A 20,865-nucleotide genomic window follows, 5' to 3' on the forward strand; every position below is an offset into this window, starting at 1 on the left:
CCATCAAGTAAAACATGGGCAAGGAAACCTCCTGCTAATTACCACATATCATTCTCCACCACTCCCCTTGGCTGTGGAATCATTATTCCCCTATGTTGACCACTATCTAGAAGAAGCACTGAGGATGGTAAGACCACAGAATGTACTCTGGGTGGAGATTTCAATGTCCATTATCAATAATAGATCTGTGGAACCACTAATGACTGAGCTCAATGAGTAAAGGACATAGCTGCTGGACTGGGTTTATGACAGATCACGAGGGAACATCTCACTGCATCTTGTCTTTGTCAATCTAGCGTTGCAGTTGCATCCACCCATGACAATATTGGTAGAAGTGCCCACACCACAGTCCTTGTAGAAATGACGATCAGTCATCACATTGAGGACACTCTTCATCATGTTGTGTGGTACTGCCACCATGCTAAGTAGGACAGATTTTGAACAGATCTAGCAAATCAAAACTGAAAATCTAAGCAGCACAGTGGGACATCAGCGTCAGCAGAATTGTATTCAACCAAAATCTGTAACCTCATTTCCTGGCATATTCCTCACTCTGCTATTACCACTAAACTCGGAGATACTGAAGCAGTCATTGCTCATACACAGCAAGACTGGGACCAGCAATGCCAAATTCATCAACACTGGAAGATCAGTGAAATTAGCCTTAGTGGAATTTTTTCAGATGTGTGAATCAGAGTAAATCTTCATAATGCTTTAAGATTAATTATTGGGGTTTTAAAAATTATTAAGAAAACTTTAAGTGACCATTCACTTAATTATTTGTACATTTTAACATGAATAGTACTTTGAGCACTTAAGTTTCTAGCAAAATTTTCATGGATGGGTATATGAACACGAAGGGTTTAGAGGGATATGGGCCAAATACTAGTTTCATTTAGAATATCCAGTTAGCATGGATGAGTTGGACTAAAGGGTCTGTTTCCGTGCTGTACGTCTCTATGATGCTCAAGCTAACTAGGAGCTTTTACCTTCACTTTCCTATTGAAACATTTAAATTTTTTCTTCAGCTAGCTTTCATTAACCTGAAGTAACAATGAATTTTTACCTAAATTACGAATGAAAAATAAAGGTCATTGTATCTTTAAGGGTGCCACAAGGCATGGTTGTGGGCAAACTCATATGGCTGTGGATTTGAAGCATCCATTGTTGCCTGAAGTAAAAACATTCCTGAACACACGATCGGAAAAGAAATTATTTGGCACTCTGATGTCCAGATGCATAATAATCCGTCTGTTATAATTGTCAATGACTGCACAATTGGACTTACCCATGTGATCGAAGGGTTTAAAATATTTATAATTGCAATGAGCAGAAGCATAACAAACTCAGAAAAATGTATGTGTAAAATGTTAATGCTCCTTACTTCTATTAAAAATATTACCTTGCAATAACAATTTGTAAAATGCATTTTCTCAAGAAATATGCACAACATAGAGAACAACACGAAGCCAAAGAGCACAATACTTCTCACTTCAGCCATCATGCACCTGTAATGGATGACTGGATCCTTTTTGGACTTAGTTTTTAGCCACTTCTTTCTCCTCTCTAAAATGCTTTCCTTTTGTTTAAGGCCAGATTTAAAATGGTGTTCAGATATATGAGGATAGCAGTATTTTTCTCATGATTCAACTAAGCTGCATTACTTTATTTGGAAGTAGTTTTGATATGCTTTTTACAGAATGAATCAAATTATCTAAATAGTCCTGTATTGTCTGTTTTCATGTAAATGTTGATTATCATGCCCTTTGGCTTTTAGTACTTAGTATTTTAACACACTTCTATTCTATTTTTGGGAATTGTTCAGTTTAATCAATTTTACTGTTTTTCAATATTTTAATTTAAAATGCACCACTTTAATGAAGTTTTTAAAACAAGAAATAGAAACAGGAGGAGAGCATTATGCCTCAAACCTGATCAGCTATTCAAAAGATGGATATATGATTGTGGCCTTCACTTCATTTTCATTCCAGCCCACTAAAAGCAGCATCCCTCTGCCCAAAATAAACTAGCAATTACTTCTAAACCATGTTTTCTTTGGTTTGCTAGCGTAACCATGGATATCCTCATTCTTCCTTACAAACGAATAAATAATTTTATCATGGAAAATAACTTTTGTTATTGGCAAAGTCAAGGTAGCGACCAATGTCACAATAGTCAGGCTACTGCTGAGACTTGTCCTGCCGTCACTAATGAACTTGAACATTTTTGTTTGTAGAATGGGCTCAGCAAAGGCATGGAGCAAGGGAAAACAAAACATACTGGAGGTATTACATAGTTAAAAATAAACACACATTCTTCAAATTTTGGGGCAAGTTTACTCTTCATAAATTGGACAATTTCAGTGATTTATTCACTTTAAAAAGCACTACAGATGGCAGATTATCTGGGAACACTGATTGTCAGTTTTTACACATGATTAAAGTAAGAGTGGTAGCACTGTGAATTGGCACAGAAAATCTAGATGTGGAATCAGTCTAGGTGGTGCTAAGGAACATTGATGATTCTTGGAGGACTTGACAAGGTAGATGGGGAGAGATTGTTAATCTTTGTAGGAGAGTCTACTACCAGATGGCATAATTTCAGCGTAAGACACTGATGAGGAGGAATTTCTTCTCTCAGACAGTAGCCAAACCTGTGGGATTCTACATCTTGGAGGGCTGTCGAGGCTGGGTCATTAAGAATATTTACTCATTTTCTTTTGCCACTTAATCTCTGTATACTTGTCAACCTCCACAAATTTTTCACAATTGTTCTTTATTCCTCCGCTTTTTGACCTGCCCTTGCTTAAAACTTTCAGTAGTTTCCAATTCTGATAAAAGGGCATTGACCAAAAACAAGGAAAATACTCCCACAGGGATCTGGTTGGTTGATACCATCCAGGTCAGAGGAGCCTAATTGATTAGCACACTATTTACCACTAATGCGTAGGAGCAGCAGTGTATACCATCTACAAGGTTCACTGCAGCAACTCACCAAAGCTCCCCCAACAGCACCTTCCAAACCTATGACCTCTACAATAGTGAAACACAGCTGAAGCATGAGACCAGTGTCATTTGGATGGATTCATAAAACATTAGTGCAGTGGATTCTTACCAGTGTTAATTTTTTCTAAATTGCCTATTTAAAAAATGTCAGCACTCTTTTTAATGGATTGACATCTACTGCTGTTAGAATATAGCTCCAATCTGATGCCACCTAGATATTCACATACTATCTTCGTTATTGTCAATTCTGGGGAGCCACAACACATTGGCTGTAAAGACCTTTGAGATGTGCTGGAGTTGTGAAAGTGTTTTTCTATCCTCTTATCAGAGTAACAGACTTCCCTCAATACTCTGGCCAGTGTTTATCACTTATCCATCATTACAAATACAAAATATTATCTGGTAAGTGATGATATTGCTGTTTGTGGAACATTGCCATGCATGAAGCGGCTGCCATATTTACCTATGGCACTTTAAAAGGACATCTTTGAAGTATTTTATGAGGTGCTAGGGGACAAGCAGAAGAAGAAAAATGTTTAAATGTAAATCTTTTCCTTTCCTTTCAAATTTTGGCATCAAAATTTGTATAATTGCATTAACATGAAAGATGATCCAAAATCACAAACTCACTTTCATTCATTACATTGATTTCACAACTCTTTCTACTTAATTTCTGCATTCCATCATGAAAAAGAGGCTGAAAGCTATAGGAATACATGGCAGATCTTGGATTTTGACTGTGACACGAGCTTCAGTTTCAAAATTGATGTGAGGAGAATGCTAGAGAATTTTGGCATCAACACTGAAAATTCTAAGTACCACACAATGACAAATTTCTTGCCAAAGATAAGCTCAGACTCTGCCATGTTATTTCTACATCAAGTAATATATTTTCATTCAAAACCTAATCTCAAAAAAAAGTGTTGTTCCTCAAATTACTGTTGATCTAGTTACGCTGAAATTCATGTTCCATTATGTATGTGCACAGAATAAATGTTTTGTGATAGGCTGCCATATGAGAAGCAACAGTGCAAATGCTTGAATAAGTAAGTGCCACCTACTTTGTGACTCAGTTTTGCAAATACTCACAATTCAATTGCGTATCTCACAGAAACCTAATCACATTGTTTATCACTGAAAAACTTCTCTGTAAATTGTTGAAATCCTGAGTGAATACTCAGTTTAGGTAATTCAATGATCTGCATTCAGTCTCATTTTGATAACTAAATAGGATATAATCTTATCCCTACGCTGTCTTTTAAATTTAGCACTGATCTGAAGTTGAAATGTTCTGCTAGGACTATTTCCATCTTCACTTATATGTTCTTAAGTCTGGCTTATGATTGACAATGTTTCATTATTCCTGACAAATATCAGAAGTCTCTTACTACCAAGAACATTTTAAAGACATTTGAATTCTGAAATGCATTTCTATACTTGCAATAGGGATTTCAAATATTTTACTATAATGAGACTGGTAGTGTGGTATTGGTACACAGAAGCTGAGAACAAGTGACCCACACAGAGTTTTATTTAAGCCAAACTGATGCACTTATGGAGATTTCCATGTTTTAGTTGACATGAATTCCCACTAGTATTAGTGTTTTGTTTTTGATCATCACCATTTATCATTAAAGTTACACATTGTGATATAAATTTGTATAATTGCATTAACATGAAAGACGATCCAAAATCACAGACTCACTTTCATTCATTACATTGATTTCACAACTCTTTCTACTTAGTTTCAGCATTCTATCATGAAAAGGAGGCTGGAAGCTATAGGAATACATGGCAGATCTTGGATTTTGACTGTGATACGACCTTCAGTTTCAAAATTGATGTGAGGAGAATGCTAGAGAATACTGAATCCATTTCTCGCTAAAGTGGCAATTTGTTTCTACAATCTCTACCATTGGGGAGAAGGTACAGAAGCCTGAACACACGTGCCAGCCAGTTTCAAAACAGTTTCTACCTTACTGTTGTTAGAATACTGAATGGACCCACAAACTCTTAACATTCGCCTGTACCTATGTTTCTGTTTTTGCTGTTGTTTACCTATTATTTACTAATCTATGCTACTTAACTATGTGATCTGCTTGTATTGTTCGCAAGACAAAGCTTTTCACTGTATCTCAGTACATGTGACAATAAATTCAATTCAATTCAATTCAATACAATTTAAAGTGGAGGAGTGCAACATTGTCCATTGCTATCATGCTACCTAATATCTTCATCAGTAATGTCATAAGGTGCTGTAAAGGTGAGTCACAGAGAGTATCAGTATTTAAATAAGAATACCATTGATTGTTCATGCCAATGATACTGTTAATAATCTAATGCACTCTATTCATCAACTTGAAAAAAATAACCAGTGGAATATGACAGTCACAGAGTCATTATGGCTGAGAAGGAGGTTATTTGGTCCATTGAATCTCTGCAGAGCAATCCAGTCAGCCTCATACCCAACTCCAACCCTGTATATTTGCAAGTTATGCTCCTCACTTCTCCATCCAAATTCCTTCTGAGACCTCTGATCATCTGCACATCTACTGACAGGTAGGCTGATTCAGGTTATTGCCACATGCCACACAAAAAGGTTCTCCTCATATTCTACTCCTCCCTCCATCTCTCCTCCAAAGAGTTTTACCAGTGTCCACCAGTCATCATACCAAGAGCTAATGGGAGTGAGGTATTTTTGTCTGCTTCCCTAACCTTATTTTGGTCTTGTACTTATTTATCAGATCTCCCCTGAATATCTTTTGTTATAAGGAGAAAGCCCCAGCTTTTCCAACCTATACTCTGAACCACCCCAAGAACTTTCATATCCTTCCTAAAGTGGAGTGACCAGAACTGAGATGATACTTTAGTTGTAGCCACACCAGAGCTTTAGAACCATTCAGCATACATTTGCTGCCTTTGCATTGATTGCCTCACTTATACTTAACTTATTAACCTCTAGATCCCACATACTTTGATGACTATTCACCTGACATGCACTGACACCTTCAAAGATTTATGTACATGAACTCAAAGTATATTGCAGTAAAGTTAAGTATATATTCAGCATCATATTTGCAAAATGCATTGTATCACAATTAAGGATGTAGCTGACACTTCCTTTTTCTATTTAATCAAGGTATGAAATGTTCACGGGCTGGACCAGTATTTATTGCATTTGGCCATTGGAAAAGTTAGACGAAGCTGCCTTCTTCAACTGCTGCAGTTTATTTTGTGTAAGTGCACCCACAAAGCTGTTGGGGAGAGTCATACGATTTTTACAGAGCAACAGTGAAGGAACACTGACATATTTCCAAGTCAGTATGATGAATGGCTTAGAGAGGAACATGCAGGTGGTGTGTGTTTTCATGTGTCCATTGCCCTTGTCCTTCTAGATGGTAGTAATTGAGAGTTTGAAAGTTATTATCTGTCCAGTTGGATAATTTATGCACTGCTGCAGTCAATTTGTATCATCCTCACTAATGGTCACACTTCCAGGTTTGGTATCATTGGAATACAGTAGAACCCCCGTATCCACGGATTCGGTTTTTGCGGTTTCTCTTATTCGCAGTTTACTGCGGCACAAAAATATTACATGGAATATTCCAGAAATAATTCCAGGAGCTGCCAGGGAAGAAAGTTTCCCAATTAAATGATAGGGTTCACTACTATCTGCAGTTTTGGGCATCCGCGGTAGGTCTTGGAATGTATCACTCGCGAATATTTTGACATTTTAAGTCGTATTCCATTATCCAAGCATTATGCCCTTGCATGCTTGGCAAAGCATTACAAACATTTTTTATGGGACGATATAAGGAGCATCATCTAATAAGATCTGGCAGGGATACCTGAGACCAAATGGAATTAGGGGATCAGTAATTGATAATTCAGGGATACTTGATTGAGTAGTACATTGGGTGCATTTATATATATATGTAGATTCAGTAAGTGAGCATTATGGTTACAGTTTTGTGATATGTGAGTCTAAATAAACTCAGATTACAGACATATACGTTTCTAGTCAAAGCAACATTGATCTCTGGTGTTTATGGTTATAGAGCTGTACAGCATGGAAGCAGACCCTTTGGTCTAACGCATCCATGTTGACTAGATATGCCAAATTAATCTAGTCCCATTTGTGAGCATTTGACCCATATACTCCCAAACCCTTCCTATTCATGTACCCATCCAGATGTCTCTTAAATTGTAATTGTATCAGCGTCTCACACTTCCTTTGGCAGCTAATTCCATACACACGCCATCCACTGCAAGAAAATGGTAACCCCTTAGGTCTCTTTTAAATCTTTCCCCTCTCACCTCAAATTATGCCCTTTAGTTTTTTACTTCTCCCATTCTGGAGAAAAGAACTTGGCTCTTCACCCTATCCTTGCCTCTTATGATTTTATGAACCTCTATAAGGTCACCCCTTATCCTCTGATGCTCCAGGGAAAATAGCCCCAGCCTATTCAGCCTCACTCTATAGCTCAAATGCCCCAATACTGGCAACATTCTTGTAAATTTTTTTTGAACCCTTTCAAGTTTCACAACATCCTTCCTACAGCAGGGAGAACAGAATTGAATGCAGTATTCCAAAAGTGGCCTAACCAATGTTCCATATGGCTGTAACATGACTTCCCAACTCCTATACTTAACATATTGACCAATAAAGGCAAGCATATCAAACATCTCTATCCTGACTACCTGGCACACCACTTACAAAGAACAATGAACCTGTACTCCAAGGTCTCTTTGTTCAGCAACACACCCCAGGACCTTACCATTAAGTGTATAAGTCCTGCCCTGATTAGTCTTTGGGTTCCCAGTGAATGTTGATTTTAACAATGCTGCAATCTTTTGTTACTGTACTGCACTATACATTTTGGAAATTCTTATCTTACTTCAATGCAAAATCCCAATAAACTTTAAACGTGTGGCATAGAAGACAGGTATCTCAACAACAATTCCTCATCATTCAAAACTGAAAATTTTCCTTTTTTATTGTGTTATTGCACAGATTCCAGACAAGATGAGCAGTGTACTTTTAAGACAATTGCACAATATCACAACATGGGACTTAGTAAGATTACTCCATTGTCTTCAATCTGGATCTTAATGCAAAGGAGTTAGTGTCGTGTGTTCAGAATTCTATAGTTCACATTATCCATATGCAGAGAAACCAAACAATGCACATATCAGTGATACAATAACAAAGTTAATGAGGTTGTTACTAAACTTAAATATATCTGACTCAACAAGAACCCAGTCTTTGTAGTGCGTATTATATAAGCTAATATATAGGACCACACTGACCATATCAGACTGATAGTGGTGTTTAACCTAAGAAATCGTCTCAGATTGCCTGTCATGATGCCAGCAAGTGGGCACTAAAAGCTAATGGTGACAGGTAGTTAGTGGCAGCAGTTGGTACTAAAGGCTGAAAAGGGCAGTTACAAGGTTTTTTTCCCCTGTCATTATTTATCATCAGAGTTCAGATCTGAATTTACAACTAAATCAAAACTAGAGTTCTACAGTCTGCATTGTGGGAAAAAATATTTGTAAGTACTCTCTCCTAAACAAAAAGAAGCCATACTGATCCAGTTTAAAAAAAATGTTTTAAAAGGTGCTGAAAGGCAATTCCAACTTATTAAAGTGCTTCTAGAACAAAATACAGGGAAAGCATATAAAACACATGCTTTCAATATCAAAAAGGCCATACTATGTTCAGTGGTTGCACACCAATTTGTGTGTTCATGGAGTGAAAATATTGATGGTATACAAATGCAGCTGTCTGTTGTTAGAATGTCTTTTATAGCCACAAGAGTGCAGTCATGACATCTTAAGTTCCAGGAAATGTCACCAACCACAATTGACCTTGCAACATGTTTGCTTTCATCAGTGGTGAGGTAAATAAAATCATTGGTTCAATAGAATGGCGTAGCAACCACCGCCTTTATCTTCCTTTACGAGAAATTCTTATACTTCTGAACCTCTTCCTGGAAGAAAGTGAGGACTGCACTTGGTGGAGATCAGAGTTGAGAGTGTGGTGTTAGAAAAGCATAGCAGGTCAGGCAGCATCTGAGGAGCAGGAGAATTGGGGATTCGGGCATAAGCTCTTCATCAGGAACGAGACTTATGGGCGGGGGGGCCTGACAGATAAATGGGAAGGGGTTGGGACTGGGGGGGAAGGTAGCTGAGAATGCACTAGGTAGATGAAGGTGTGGGAGAAGGTGATAAGAAGGAGAGGAGGTGTCACTCACACTGGCTCCCATCACTGATGACCCATACAACAATACCTTCACTCTGCAACCCTTGAATTTCTCCCATTACCCTGGACCCACTCAAACTTTCTCTTGCTATTCTATTTTTCTTTTCACAATGAATGGATGAATGATTTTACTGTCACATATATCTAGGAAGATACAGTGAAAAGTGCTTTGTCGCCACAATCCAGCACCATTTCAAATTACAAAAAGAATAAAAATACATTGTTTGAATAGAGTTCATCCTCTGTTCAAATTGGGTCTCAAGCATGACTGCAAGACTTCTGCAAGGAGTCCCGCTCCGGGAACAGCAATGACAATGTCCCTCACTGTCACCACCAAGAGTCCCCGCTCCAGGAACAACAATGACAATGTCCTTTACTGCCACCACCAAGAGTCCCTGTTCCGGGAGCAGCAATGACAATGTCCCTCACTGTAACCACCAAGAGTCCCTGTTCCGGGAGCAGCAATGACAATATCCCTCACCACTACCACCAAGAGTCCCCGCTCTGGGAACAGCAATGACAATGTCCCTAAGCATCACCACCAAGAGTCCCTGCTCCAAGAACAGCAATGACAATGTCCCATGAGACCCTTGGTCTGCTGCTGCCACCGCTGCCTCGCCATCACCACCAAGAGTCCCCGCTCCAGGATTTACCACTGTCAAAAGAACATCCAAATTCTTGCTTAAACCTTCCATTATTTTCCTCAATTTTTTTTATCTGCTCCTGTGACTTTCCCCATGAGACATTTTAATACTGGATTTTTCCCTCATATCTTCTGCAACTCTGCCTTCAATTCAACCCACAGGGTCCCACTATCGATAACCCCAACCTTACCCTATAGGCTTATCATCCCTCCCTTCCCTCTTCAGCACCTACCAATGCCCGAACACCCTCAAGCTTACACCTGAATATTTACCTTTCCAAATGCCCAGTCTTGTACAATAGAATTACATGGACATCCACATACTTTAGTCACAATTGCACAAAGACAACTTTTGCACTCCACCTTTAATTGACCAAAGTTAGGACTTTATCACATCAGTTTCATGCTAATAAGCATTTGTGGCATGCAAACACATTACACATAAAAGCTCACACAGGCAGCTGTGAGGCTCAAAACACTACAAACACACCACTGATTTTATCTCTATTTCTCAACCCATCATTGAGAAATCAAAATTTCTCACTCTGGCTGATTAATTTATCAAACACTTTGTGCATTCCACTCTTACAGACTCCATAAAACCTGCCTATGAGACTTGAAATGATTTTCAGAATATCTCACATTTAGACCTAGATGTTTTACTTATATGTTCAGAATTTGGAGCCCACCCTGGATTTCAGAGAGACACAATCATGTGGTGTTTGCCTGCACCAGCAAATCAAACGGTGACACAGCCGTTATCTGAATTGTAGATAAGAGATGGTGACAGTGTGGATTCAGGTGGGGCAGACTAGCCATGCCATCTTTGAGGAGATCTTGATTTGCAATTTCTATATAAGCATTGACTCAAATCTACTTTCATCATTCTTGTTGCTAGTGCCAGTCATAACCTAACTCCTAAATATCCAACATGGAGATGGAGTCAACAGGAGAGGTGTATTTGAAATCAAAGTTTGTGTCAGAGCAAAAGCACCGTGGTAAACTCATTAATCTCTACACTGAGCACAGGTAGCCTTGCCCACCAGTTGCAGGTGTCCAAATTTCAGACATGTAGTTCACAGTTTTTATAAGCTGATGCCCAAGTTTCTGATGTATACTGCTGCTGAACAAGACTACAATCTGGTGCTTCAATCTTCTAAATTTCTCTTTTATATAATAATAGGATATTTACAATAAGTAGTTAGACAAACATTATTGATAAATAACTTCTTAAACAAATCATACACAGGATGTGAGCATTGCATTTATTGTCCTTCCAGAGCATGATTGCTGTGGGTCTGGGGTCACATGTAGGCCAGCCCAGGCAAAGATAAGCAGATTTCCTTCCCTGAAGAGCATTAGTAAACTAGATTGATTTTTTATAACAGTGGATACATAGTCACCAGTAGACTAACTTTGTATTCCAAATTGGTATTGAATTCAAATTTCGCCATTTGCCATGGTGGGATTTGTACACATGTCCCAGGGCAGCAACATGAGATTCTGGTTTGCTAGCCCAGTGACATAACCACTGCACCACCACCTCCCATTATCCTGTCAATTGTAACACTATAATACACAGCTTATTTTAAAATTTCATTGGTGAAGTTAAACAATCACCTACTATTACTATGGTAATCTCAGTATGGATCTTGCTGTACAGTTAACAGTCACTCAGATTGCTCCTTGACAGCTTGAAAATTACAATTGTCATCATTAGTGTGTATCAAAACTTAAAATATTCAAATAATTACTTCAGTCATGATTTTCAAGCAGACACTGCTAAGATGTTGGCAATAATTAGAAAATATCACTCTGTCTCCATGATATTCAGCAGATCCTGGCTGGACATTATCAGTCTTTTGGGGACAAGTTCAGGGTGTGGGAGGACTTTAACGACAATGCAGGAGAGTGGCAGGTGGCATTCCAATTGTTCACTAACATAACTCGCAAGTGGCAGAAGAGGTGGTGGGCAGTCCACTCACCAGAGCTGTCTTAGGTGGCCAATTAAGGATCTCCTCTCACCCTCACTAGCATTTATCTCCACTGTATGAGGAGACCTAAATAAATCCTAGATGGCATCCTGATGGAGTACCTTAAGAAGTCCTTTTTGGACACATAGTCGTCCATACAGACTGCATGATGACAGTGGCTAATTCCACTATGATGACATCACAATTACTCACCCAACCCAACAAAGCTGTAGTGTCAGGGCCTGCTTAACTGTCTCTGGCACCCCCAAACCCCATCTACCTGTTTGTGAAGGTATATTCATCATTGCATGATCTTTCTCTTGGTACAGCCCCAGTCTGTTCACCACTTCCGTTCACACCACTGAGGAGCTGCAGTGCCTCCTACTGGCCAGTATCTGTTGGAATGAGTGGCCAGCCTTAACAGGAGGAGTAACCTGTTAACACCAGCAGACCTCTGCTGCCACCACTCATCCAGTCCAGTATTTTATAGACCCTGTTCGTGAACAGACTAATTGAATATCTTTTAAAGGTATTTACTAACTTATTGTGACAGCTAATATCAGTTCTGGTCAGATTATTTAAAAAAAAGTTCAGACTTCAGTTCCTTGCATTTAGTGATGCATGGGACATGTGTCACATCAGTCAACTCTGTGTTCAAAAATAACCATTTGTGTATTTCTTTACCTTTGTTGCAACAAAGTAGTTCTGTAAAAAAATGAAAATATACATTTCTATTTTCCCAATATGGAGGAAGTTACATCATGACTGTCTAAATCCAATATCATATAAAGAAGGTCAATATGATTTTTAAAATAGACACAGCATCTAAAAAAGGGCTGCTAGGAGTCACATGACTATTCCTGTTGATTCATTTCATCTAGAATGACAGATTGGCTGATACATTATCTCAACGCTCATAAGAAAGAAAGCATTTAGAATTCAAGTGATCCTTGGAAAATGCAATAGGCCCTTAAAAGGAGTGAGAATTCAAAGGTAAAAAACAGAAGACTGAAAGGATAATATCAGAATTCCAAAATAATTGACTTGGCTTTGTGAAACAATGACTCATCAAATGTTAACACACCATAATCTGCATAAGACTTTACGACACATCATTTTTGAAACAGAATTCTTCTTGAAGGTCTCCGAGACAAGAAAGAAAAAAATCTTAGTTAAGTGAGGAAAACTTTTGGAAAGTAACCTTTGCAGTACAGAACTTGGGTACTTCTGAAAAAGGAAAGATTTTGTTGAAGTTTTTATCATACCTGGACAATCAGCCTTCAAATATTGAACAATAACTGAGAACTGAACTTTCAGTTTCTACCCACCTCATCTTCAAAAAGAGAATCTTCAAGAAAATTACGGATCTATAATGATAATGGATGCTCGGTTTTTTTTATCTTTATAAATATCTCTTCTCCATATATTTCAATCTTTGCATCTGTGTTTTATCCAATAAAGGGATGTTGACACAGTGGTAAAGTCACTGGACTACAAATGCAGAGAACAAGGCTGAAGATAGGTTTGAAGTCTCACCACAGCAGCTGGTGGAATTGATGGAATTTAAAGCATGTCTCAGTAATAGCAACTATAAAACTATCGTCAATCATTGTAAAACCCCATCTGGTTCACTTTGGGAAAGGAAATATCCTAATCCATTCTGGTTTTTATGTGACTCCAGATGTATAGTAATGTGGTTGACTCTTAACTCTGCTCAAAAATGCCTTGTAAAATAGCCCAATTCAGGTGCAATTGGGGATAGGCAACAAATGTTAGCCTTGTCAGTCATTCTCCCATCCTATGAACAAATAAAAGTTCATGTAATATTTCTGTAATACACTAACCTTTAATCTTGCTTACAACATTTCCTTTGCAGCTGGTTATATTTTTGAAATTGGAACACTCCAAAATCAAGAAGGGATTAACAGAGCTGTATAAATTCACAGTTGACAGGCCATACTGTGGTCACACCTGGTGAGGTTGTTTTGAGGAGGTTGTATGTGATAACAAGAACATACCATTTTCAAAATATGGATCTTTATAAAGCAAATTATAAAACTAGTCAAAATGGACAAGACTGTGTAAAAGCAGAAAGGTTTCCTGTACAATTAGATGCTTCCTCCCAGTCACATCTAATTCATTTCCCATAATGAATTGAAACTGATATTTCACTTAAGGATTTAAAAAAATAGTATCAATCCCACTACACTTCAACAGGAGTTACCTAGAACATGCAATTTTATTAGAAATGAATAGAATGACTGATCAGTGGCTTGGAGCAAACAAACATATTGGCTTTGTATTCTTGAATGGGAGTATTTATTCAGTAAAATTTACCACAGTGTGTTTGTTGCTGTAATTTTCTGATTTTGTTGCTGTTTCTCAGCCTTGATTTGCTCTATTTATTCACTTTTGTTCCTCCACCTCAGTATTTTATAGCATTAATTTTTTAGGCTATTGATATCCTGGTAAGATCAAATTTTATTGCCCATCTTTAGTTGCCCCTCAGATACTGGTGATGCTGAGATGTCATCTTTAACATAACAGAATGCTTTGTGAGGCAATTTCAGAGGGCAATAAAGATTAATATAGATGCATAAGAACAGGACTAAGGCTATTCAGTCTCTTGTGCCTGATTCACCAGTCAATGAGATCATGGCTGACCTATGGCCTAATTTCAAATACCTACCTTTTAGAACAAATTCCTTAATACCTTTGCTTAACAAAAAAAGTTAGCTGTCTCAGATTAAAATTAACAACTCATCTAGCATCAATTGCCATTTGTAGAAGAGAGTTCCAAACCTCTACCACCCTTTGTGTGTAGAAGTGCTTCCTAACATTTCTTCTGAATGGTCTAGCCCAATTGTTTTGACTAGTCCCCAGATCCTTGAATCAATTGGTGGAAGTAATTTATTTTTATCTACCCAGTCTTTTCCTATTAACATTGTGAAGACTTTGATCAAATCACCCCTTAACCTTTTAAATTCTTGAGAAAACAGGCCTAATTTGTATAATGTCTCCTCATAACTTAACCCTGAAGTCCAGGAATTATTCTTGTAAAACTACTTTGTACTCCTTCCAAGCCCAATATATCCTTCCTAAAGTGTAGTGCTCAGATCTGCTCACAATGCTTCAAGTCAGATCTAATTATGGTTCTGTATAACTGTAGCATAATATCTATGTCCTTATACTCCATCCTCTGGATAAAGGCCAGCATTCCATGAGCCTTGTTAATTATTTTCTGCACCCTGTTATTGGAATTTTAAAGATCTATACACCTCAAACTCTAAGTTTCTTTGGGCATCCAATGTATTTAACTTCACTATATCTGTAGGGTACCCTGATCTATCCTTTTTGTGGTCCAAAATGGATAACCTCACTTTTGCTTCATTTGAACTCCATCTGCCACAGTTTTGCCCTTCCACCTAGCCTATCAATATCCTTTTTGTAATTTTATAGTATTCTCTACACTGTCTATAATGCTGCCTACCTTTGTGTCATCAGCAAATTTGGATATACAACTTTCTATGCCATTATCCAGATTGTTAATAAATATTGCAAATAACTGAGGGCTCAACATAGATCCATGTGGGGCACCATTGGTGACATTCTGCCCATTTGAGTACCTACCCATTATCCCTACATTCTATCACTTGCCACTCAAGCAATTTCCTAGCCATATTAATAATTTTCCCTCAATTCCATGCGATTCTACCTTAGTTAAGAATATATTCTGTGGGACTTTATTAAATTCCTTCTGGAAGTCCATATAACCAACATCCATACACACTTCCCTATCACCTATCTTAGTCACCTCTTCAAAAAATTGAATATAGATGTAAATTCCTACAGTTTTGAAACAAGCCCTTCAGCCCAACAAGTACACATCAAACCCTCTGAAGAGTAACCCACCCAAACCCATTCCCCTACATTTATCCTGACTAATGCACCCACCTACACATCCCTGAACACTATAAGTGATTTAGCATGACCAATTCACTTAACCCTCACATCTTTAGATTGTAGGAGGAAACCCACACAGATGCGGGAAGGAAATGCAAACTCCATACAGACAGTCTGACCAAGACAGGAATCGAACCCAGGTTCCTGGGACAATAGTGCTAACCACTGAGCCACCATGCAACCCCATGTTCTTCAGACAGTTGAATTAGGTTTGTCATGACTTGACAATTATGAATCCATGCTGCCTCTTCCTGATTAACAGAAAATGTTTGAGGTATTCAGGTATTCCATCCTTGATTGTGGAGTCCAACAATTTCCCCACCACAGAAGTAGATTGCACTGGTCGATACTTCCCTAATTTTCCTCTATCAACCTTCTTAAAAATCGGAGTGGGATGCAGCTGGGAGGTCTCCGGTATCTCGGGAACTCTGCATTCAGCCACATTACAGCTATGGGTTTTAAGTCACACAATGACCAGAGCAGGTAAAAATGGCAGTCCTCTTTCTATAAGGACATTAATGAACCATAATCATGTTTACATGAATCAATTAGTTTCATTGTCCCTGCTGCTAGACTGTGGGGCTTGATTTTAACTTTATGAATATGGCTAGGTTTTAAATGCATTAAAATTGGTGACTTTAATTCCAGATTTGTTCAATGAATTGAATTAAAAGTCCCATGCTGGCATGTCTTTGGATCATAGGTTCAGGTCTCTGGATTGTTTGTTCAGTTACATAACCATATGCTACCATGCACATTTTATTCTATCCTCTCTCCAGTATGACTCGAAGTGTCCAAGTTCCCTATTTGTTCACACTGCAACCACACAAAGCCCTGCTTAGAACACACTGAGAGCAATGAGAGCAATAAGAGTAATTATGACCACTGCATTTAATGGCCTTAATGTAAAAGCATAGGATTTACCAGAATGATACCTAAACTCCAAGAGTGAAATAATGAGCAGTGATTATACACAATGTGCGATCCCCAGAATGTAGAAGGATTGACTAAAGATTTCAATATACTAAGGGAGATAGAGGGTCAGTACAGTTAAATTATTTCTATGTGTGTAAAATCTTGGACAAAAAATGATCTAAAACTTAGACATCCAAAGCATTTTTAGAAATTAAATTCAGTAAAACTTCCACACATAAAGAAAGCAAAAGTTTAGAACACTCATTTGTAAATAATGATTGATTCTTGATCAACCGTTCATTTTAAATCTGAGAATGACAAATTTTGATTTGTCAAAGGTAATAACGAATCCAGGGTAAAGCTCTTTGGAGCTAGGTCATAGGTCAGTTATGGTTTAACTGTATTGCAGAATTGTCCTCCTCTCCCTCTGTACGGCAGCTGAATTACTCACTTTATGTCTCTGCTAGAATCATGACCTCCACAGTAATCACCTTAGCCCTAGTTGCTGTTATGGATTTGCCCCAGAGTTTCTGCTGGATCTCAAAATCTCATTCCCATTTTTATCGCAACTATTACTTGCCTACTTCATGCTCTTACCTCCACATCAATTTACAAGAAAGAAAGGTAAAATGTCTGAAGTAAAATGGACAAGTTTAAGTAGAAAATCAAAAGTCTAAACAACAATAGAATGAACCAGAACTTGAGTGCAGCAGAAGCAGTAAGTAGTTACCCAAAAATGAATTTCTGTCAGGCTACCACCTTCCCAAGGTTCATTTATACCAGTTCAACATAGACCATAATCCACATTCATCACATCATAATTTGTTGTAAAGCCAAAATGTTTCCTGCACAAGTTTGTATTCTTTTTAGAAAGAAATTTTTAAAAACTAACAGAAATAAAATTTATAAATACATGCTTGATTTTTACATGCAATAGAAAATCTGTATTTGGATATTAGCTTAGCACAGGTTGAGCTTAGCAATGATTACCCAATGTATGTTTTGCTGTCAGGTGATGCCTAGCCTGTCACAGGAATAAACACCACTTACGTTAAATGCTAAAGGACCTCTATCACCTGCACTACCTTGAAGAGTCAGCATTTTTAAGAAAGATATGTAGGCTTTAGGAAGAAAAATCAGTTTTCTCATGGACTTTTGGGACCTTTCGGCCTCACTTTAATTTAGATCATTTCATCCTTCTCTCCAGTTACCTTGTTTTACTTTTAACAGGTTCACCTTCATTGAGTGCCACTGATAGATCCTGATGAAATATATAAAAGTACTTCTAAGCCAAATACCTCACTGAAAATATAACAGCAGTGGAATAAGTTTTAAAAACTGTCTGTTTGATCAAAATGAAATCCCAAGTAATTGAAAGGGAGAAATTTCCAGGTAAAAGTGATGAGAACTTTAAGGACCAGAAAGCAAGCAATAAATTGTATATTTGACAAATAAACATTTAAGTCATACATTTACAATTTAACAAACATTATGCCTTCATCCTAGTTCTGCATTTGGATTATTTTTTAATCCACATTTCCAAGCCTCTTTTTTCACAAGTCCAGAAGTAAAATTACAGACTTCACAAAATTAAGATGTTTTAATCAGAATACAGAGAAGATCATTCCCTCCCTTCTATGCCAGACTTTGGCACTGTTATTGCTTTTCTCAAGCAGAACAATAAGCAGCAAATTGTCACAAATTGATGATTGAAGTTTACCATCATTTAAGCAGGACTGTCTTCTCCTTTAAGGATCCCTGCTATGTCATATTTCAGACAAGATCAATCAGTCAGGAGTGACAATTGTTTAAAAAACACAAATCTGAATTAATGAAAAGAGAAAAGGGTTCACAACAGCAGTGTTTGGCTCAGAAACATATCAGTTCAATGGAAAAAGTGACTGTATATTGTTACTCAGCAGACAAATGAAATGGTATTGTAAGTCACTTGACGAAAGTATAAGTGAGACAGAGAGACAAATGGTGTAATGGTACAATTATCCCTTACTTCAACATCAGAGACTCTCCTCAACAATGATATACCATTCCTATCATCTAAACTCAGAAATTAATGGAAATGTTTTCTGGGCCACACCTACTTGTAAGGATTTTCCATGTCTTTTTTTCTTCATCGTAATACTGAACTAAGTTGCTTGGAAGTCGGTCTGGACCTGGAGGCAATCCACCAACCAGTAATAAAAGTTTCTTACTGGAGCGAATCCTGCAAAAAGGATCCAAAGGAAATTGAAAACACTTTATTATGCAAAATGACCATATCTTATGCAAAGCAATCTGAGCGCATTTTTAAAATTACTACTCCCTTACTAAAGTCTCCGTCTGGTCTAAACTCATCACGCATCCAGTTTTGAAACAGACTTGGAATGTTCTTCATGTTTCTAGTTTCACGATTTCTGAACAAGACACAAATATCTTAATTCTCTGTTAATTTTAATCTTTCCCATCTTTTCATCCAGCATGTGGCTCCACTGCCACCATCAAGCACTCAAAGTAGTCAATAATCATGTATGGATCCCAATAATCAGTATTGAAATCTGGTCAATTCTGGGGCATTCATATTTTATTTTCATCCAAAATAAAAACAGAATGTTCTGGAGAAACTCAGCAAATCTCTGGACACAGAACCAAAGGTAACATTTCAAGTCCAATATGACTCTACTACAGAACTGGATCTAAAGCAACGCCTATACATACAGAGCTTCCAGTAGAGGTGAATGGATTGATCAGAAGTGTGAACCTAGGCCAATTCCCTCCCCCCTCCCCACATCCTGAATGATATGATTGAATTTACTCTGCAATTTCAGAGGGAGAAGTTGGAATCAGAGGTAATGGTATTACAGCTGAATAAAGATACCTACAGAGGCATGAGGGAGGAGGTGGGTAGAATTGACTGGGAGAGGAGCCTAGCAGGAAGGACAGTGGAACAGCAATGACAGGAGTTTCTGGAAGTAATTCAGGAGACACAGCAGAGGTTCATCCCAAGGAAAAAGAAGCATGGTACAGGGAGGATGAGGCAACCATGGCTGACCAGGGAAGTCAGGGATTAGATAAAAGCAAAAGAGAATGTATATAATGTGGTGAAGGGCAGTGGAAAACCAGAGGATTGGGAAGTTTACGAAGACCAACAGAAAGTAACAAAATAAAAAGAAATAAGGAGGGAGAAGATTAAATATGAGAGTAAGCTAGCCAGTAATATGAAGGAAGACTGTAAGAGTTTCTGTCAATATATAAAGGGCAAAACAGAGGCAAAAGTGGATTGCTGGAAAATGATGCTGGAGAGATAGTAATGGGGAACAAAGAAATGACTGAAGAACTGGAGAATTACTTCGTTTCATGATTGAAGACAGGAGTAATTCAAGAGAGTGAGGAAGCAGAACTGGGTACAGTGGCCATCACTAAGGAGAAGGTACTAGAAAAACTGAATCACCTGGACCAGGTGGACCACACCCTAGAGTTCTAAGGGAGATAGCTGAAGATATAGCGGAAGCTTTAGTGGTGATCTTTCAGGAATCACTGCAATTTGGGAGGGTCCCATAGGATTGGAAAATCACTAACGTGACACCCTGTTTAAAAAGAGAGTAAGGCAAAAAATGGGAAATTACAGACCGATTAGCCCAACCTCGGTCGTGGGTCATTGTGAAGGATGAGATTTCTGAATACTTGAAAATGTATGGTAAAATAGGGCAGAGTCAGCATGGTTTCATCAAGGAGAGGTCATGCCTGACAAATCTGCTAGAATTCCTTGAGGAAGTAATGAGTAGTTTAGACCAAGGAGAGCCAATGGATGTTATCTACCTGGATTTCAAGAAGGCCTTTGACAAGGTACCGCACAGGAGGCAACTGAGTAAGTTAAGGACCCATGGTATTAGAAGCAAGGTGCTAGCATGGATAGAAGCTTGGCTGTCTGGCTGAAAGCAAAGAGTGGGAATGAAAGGATCATTCTCAGGATGGCAGCCAGTGACAAGTGGTGCTCGGCAAGGCTCAGTGGTGGCCCCACAACTTTTCACTTTATACATTAACGATCTCGATGAAGGAACTGGGGACATTCTGGCTAAGTTTGCAGATGATACAAAGACAGGTAGA

General features: G+C 38.2%; 1 protein-coding gene across 1 annotated transcript in view; it reads right to left on the reverse strand.

Moving 5' to 3' along the window:
- klhl14 (kelch-like family member 14) overlaps window positions 1–20,865 on the reverse strand; it is a 149,430-nt gene that overhangs the window by 82,180 nt on the left and 46,385 nt on the right. The window contains exon 3 of the mRNA XM_072570444.1: window positions 18,864–18,985. Coding sequence (XP_072426545.1) covers window positions 18,864–18,985 — 122 coding nt within the window. The remainder of the gene's footprint in view (window positions 1–18,863; window positions 18,986–20,865) is intronic.

The sequence above is a fragment of the Chiloscyllium punctatum genome, chromosome 5 (assembly GCF_047496795.1).
Source record: "Chiloscyllium punctatum isolate Juve2018m chromosome 5, sChiPun1.3, whole genome shotgun sequence".
In the NCBI taxonomy this organism is placed as follows: Eukaryota; Metazoa; Chordata; class Chondrichthyes; order Orectolobiformes; family Hemiscylliidae; genus Chiloscyllium; species Chiloscyllium punctatum.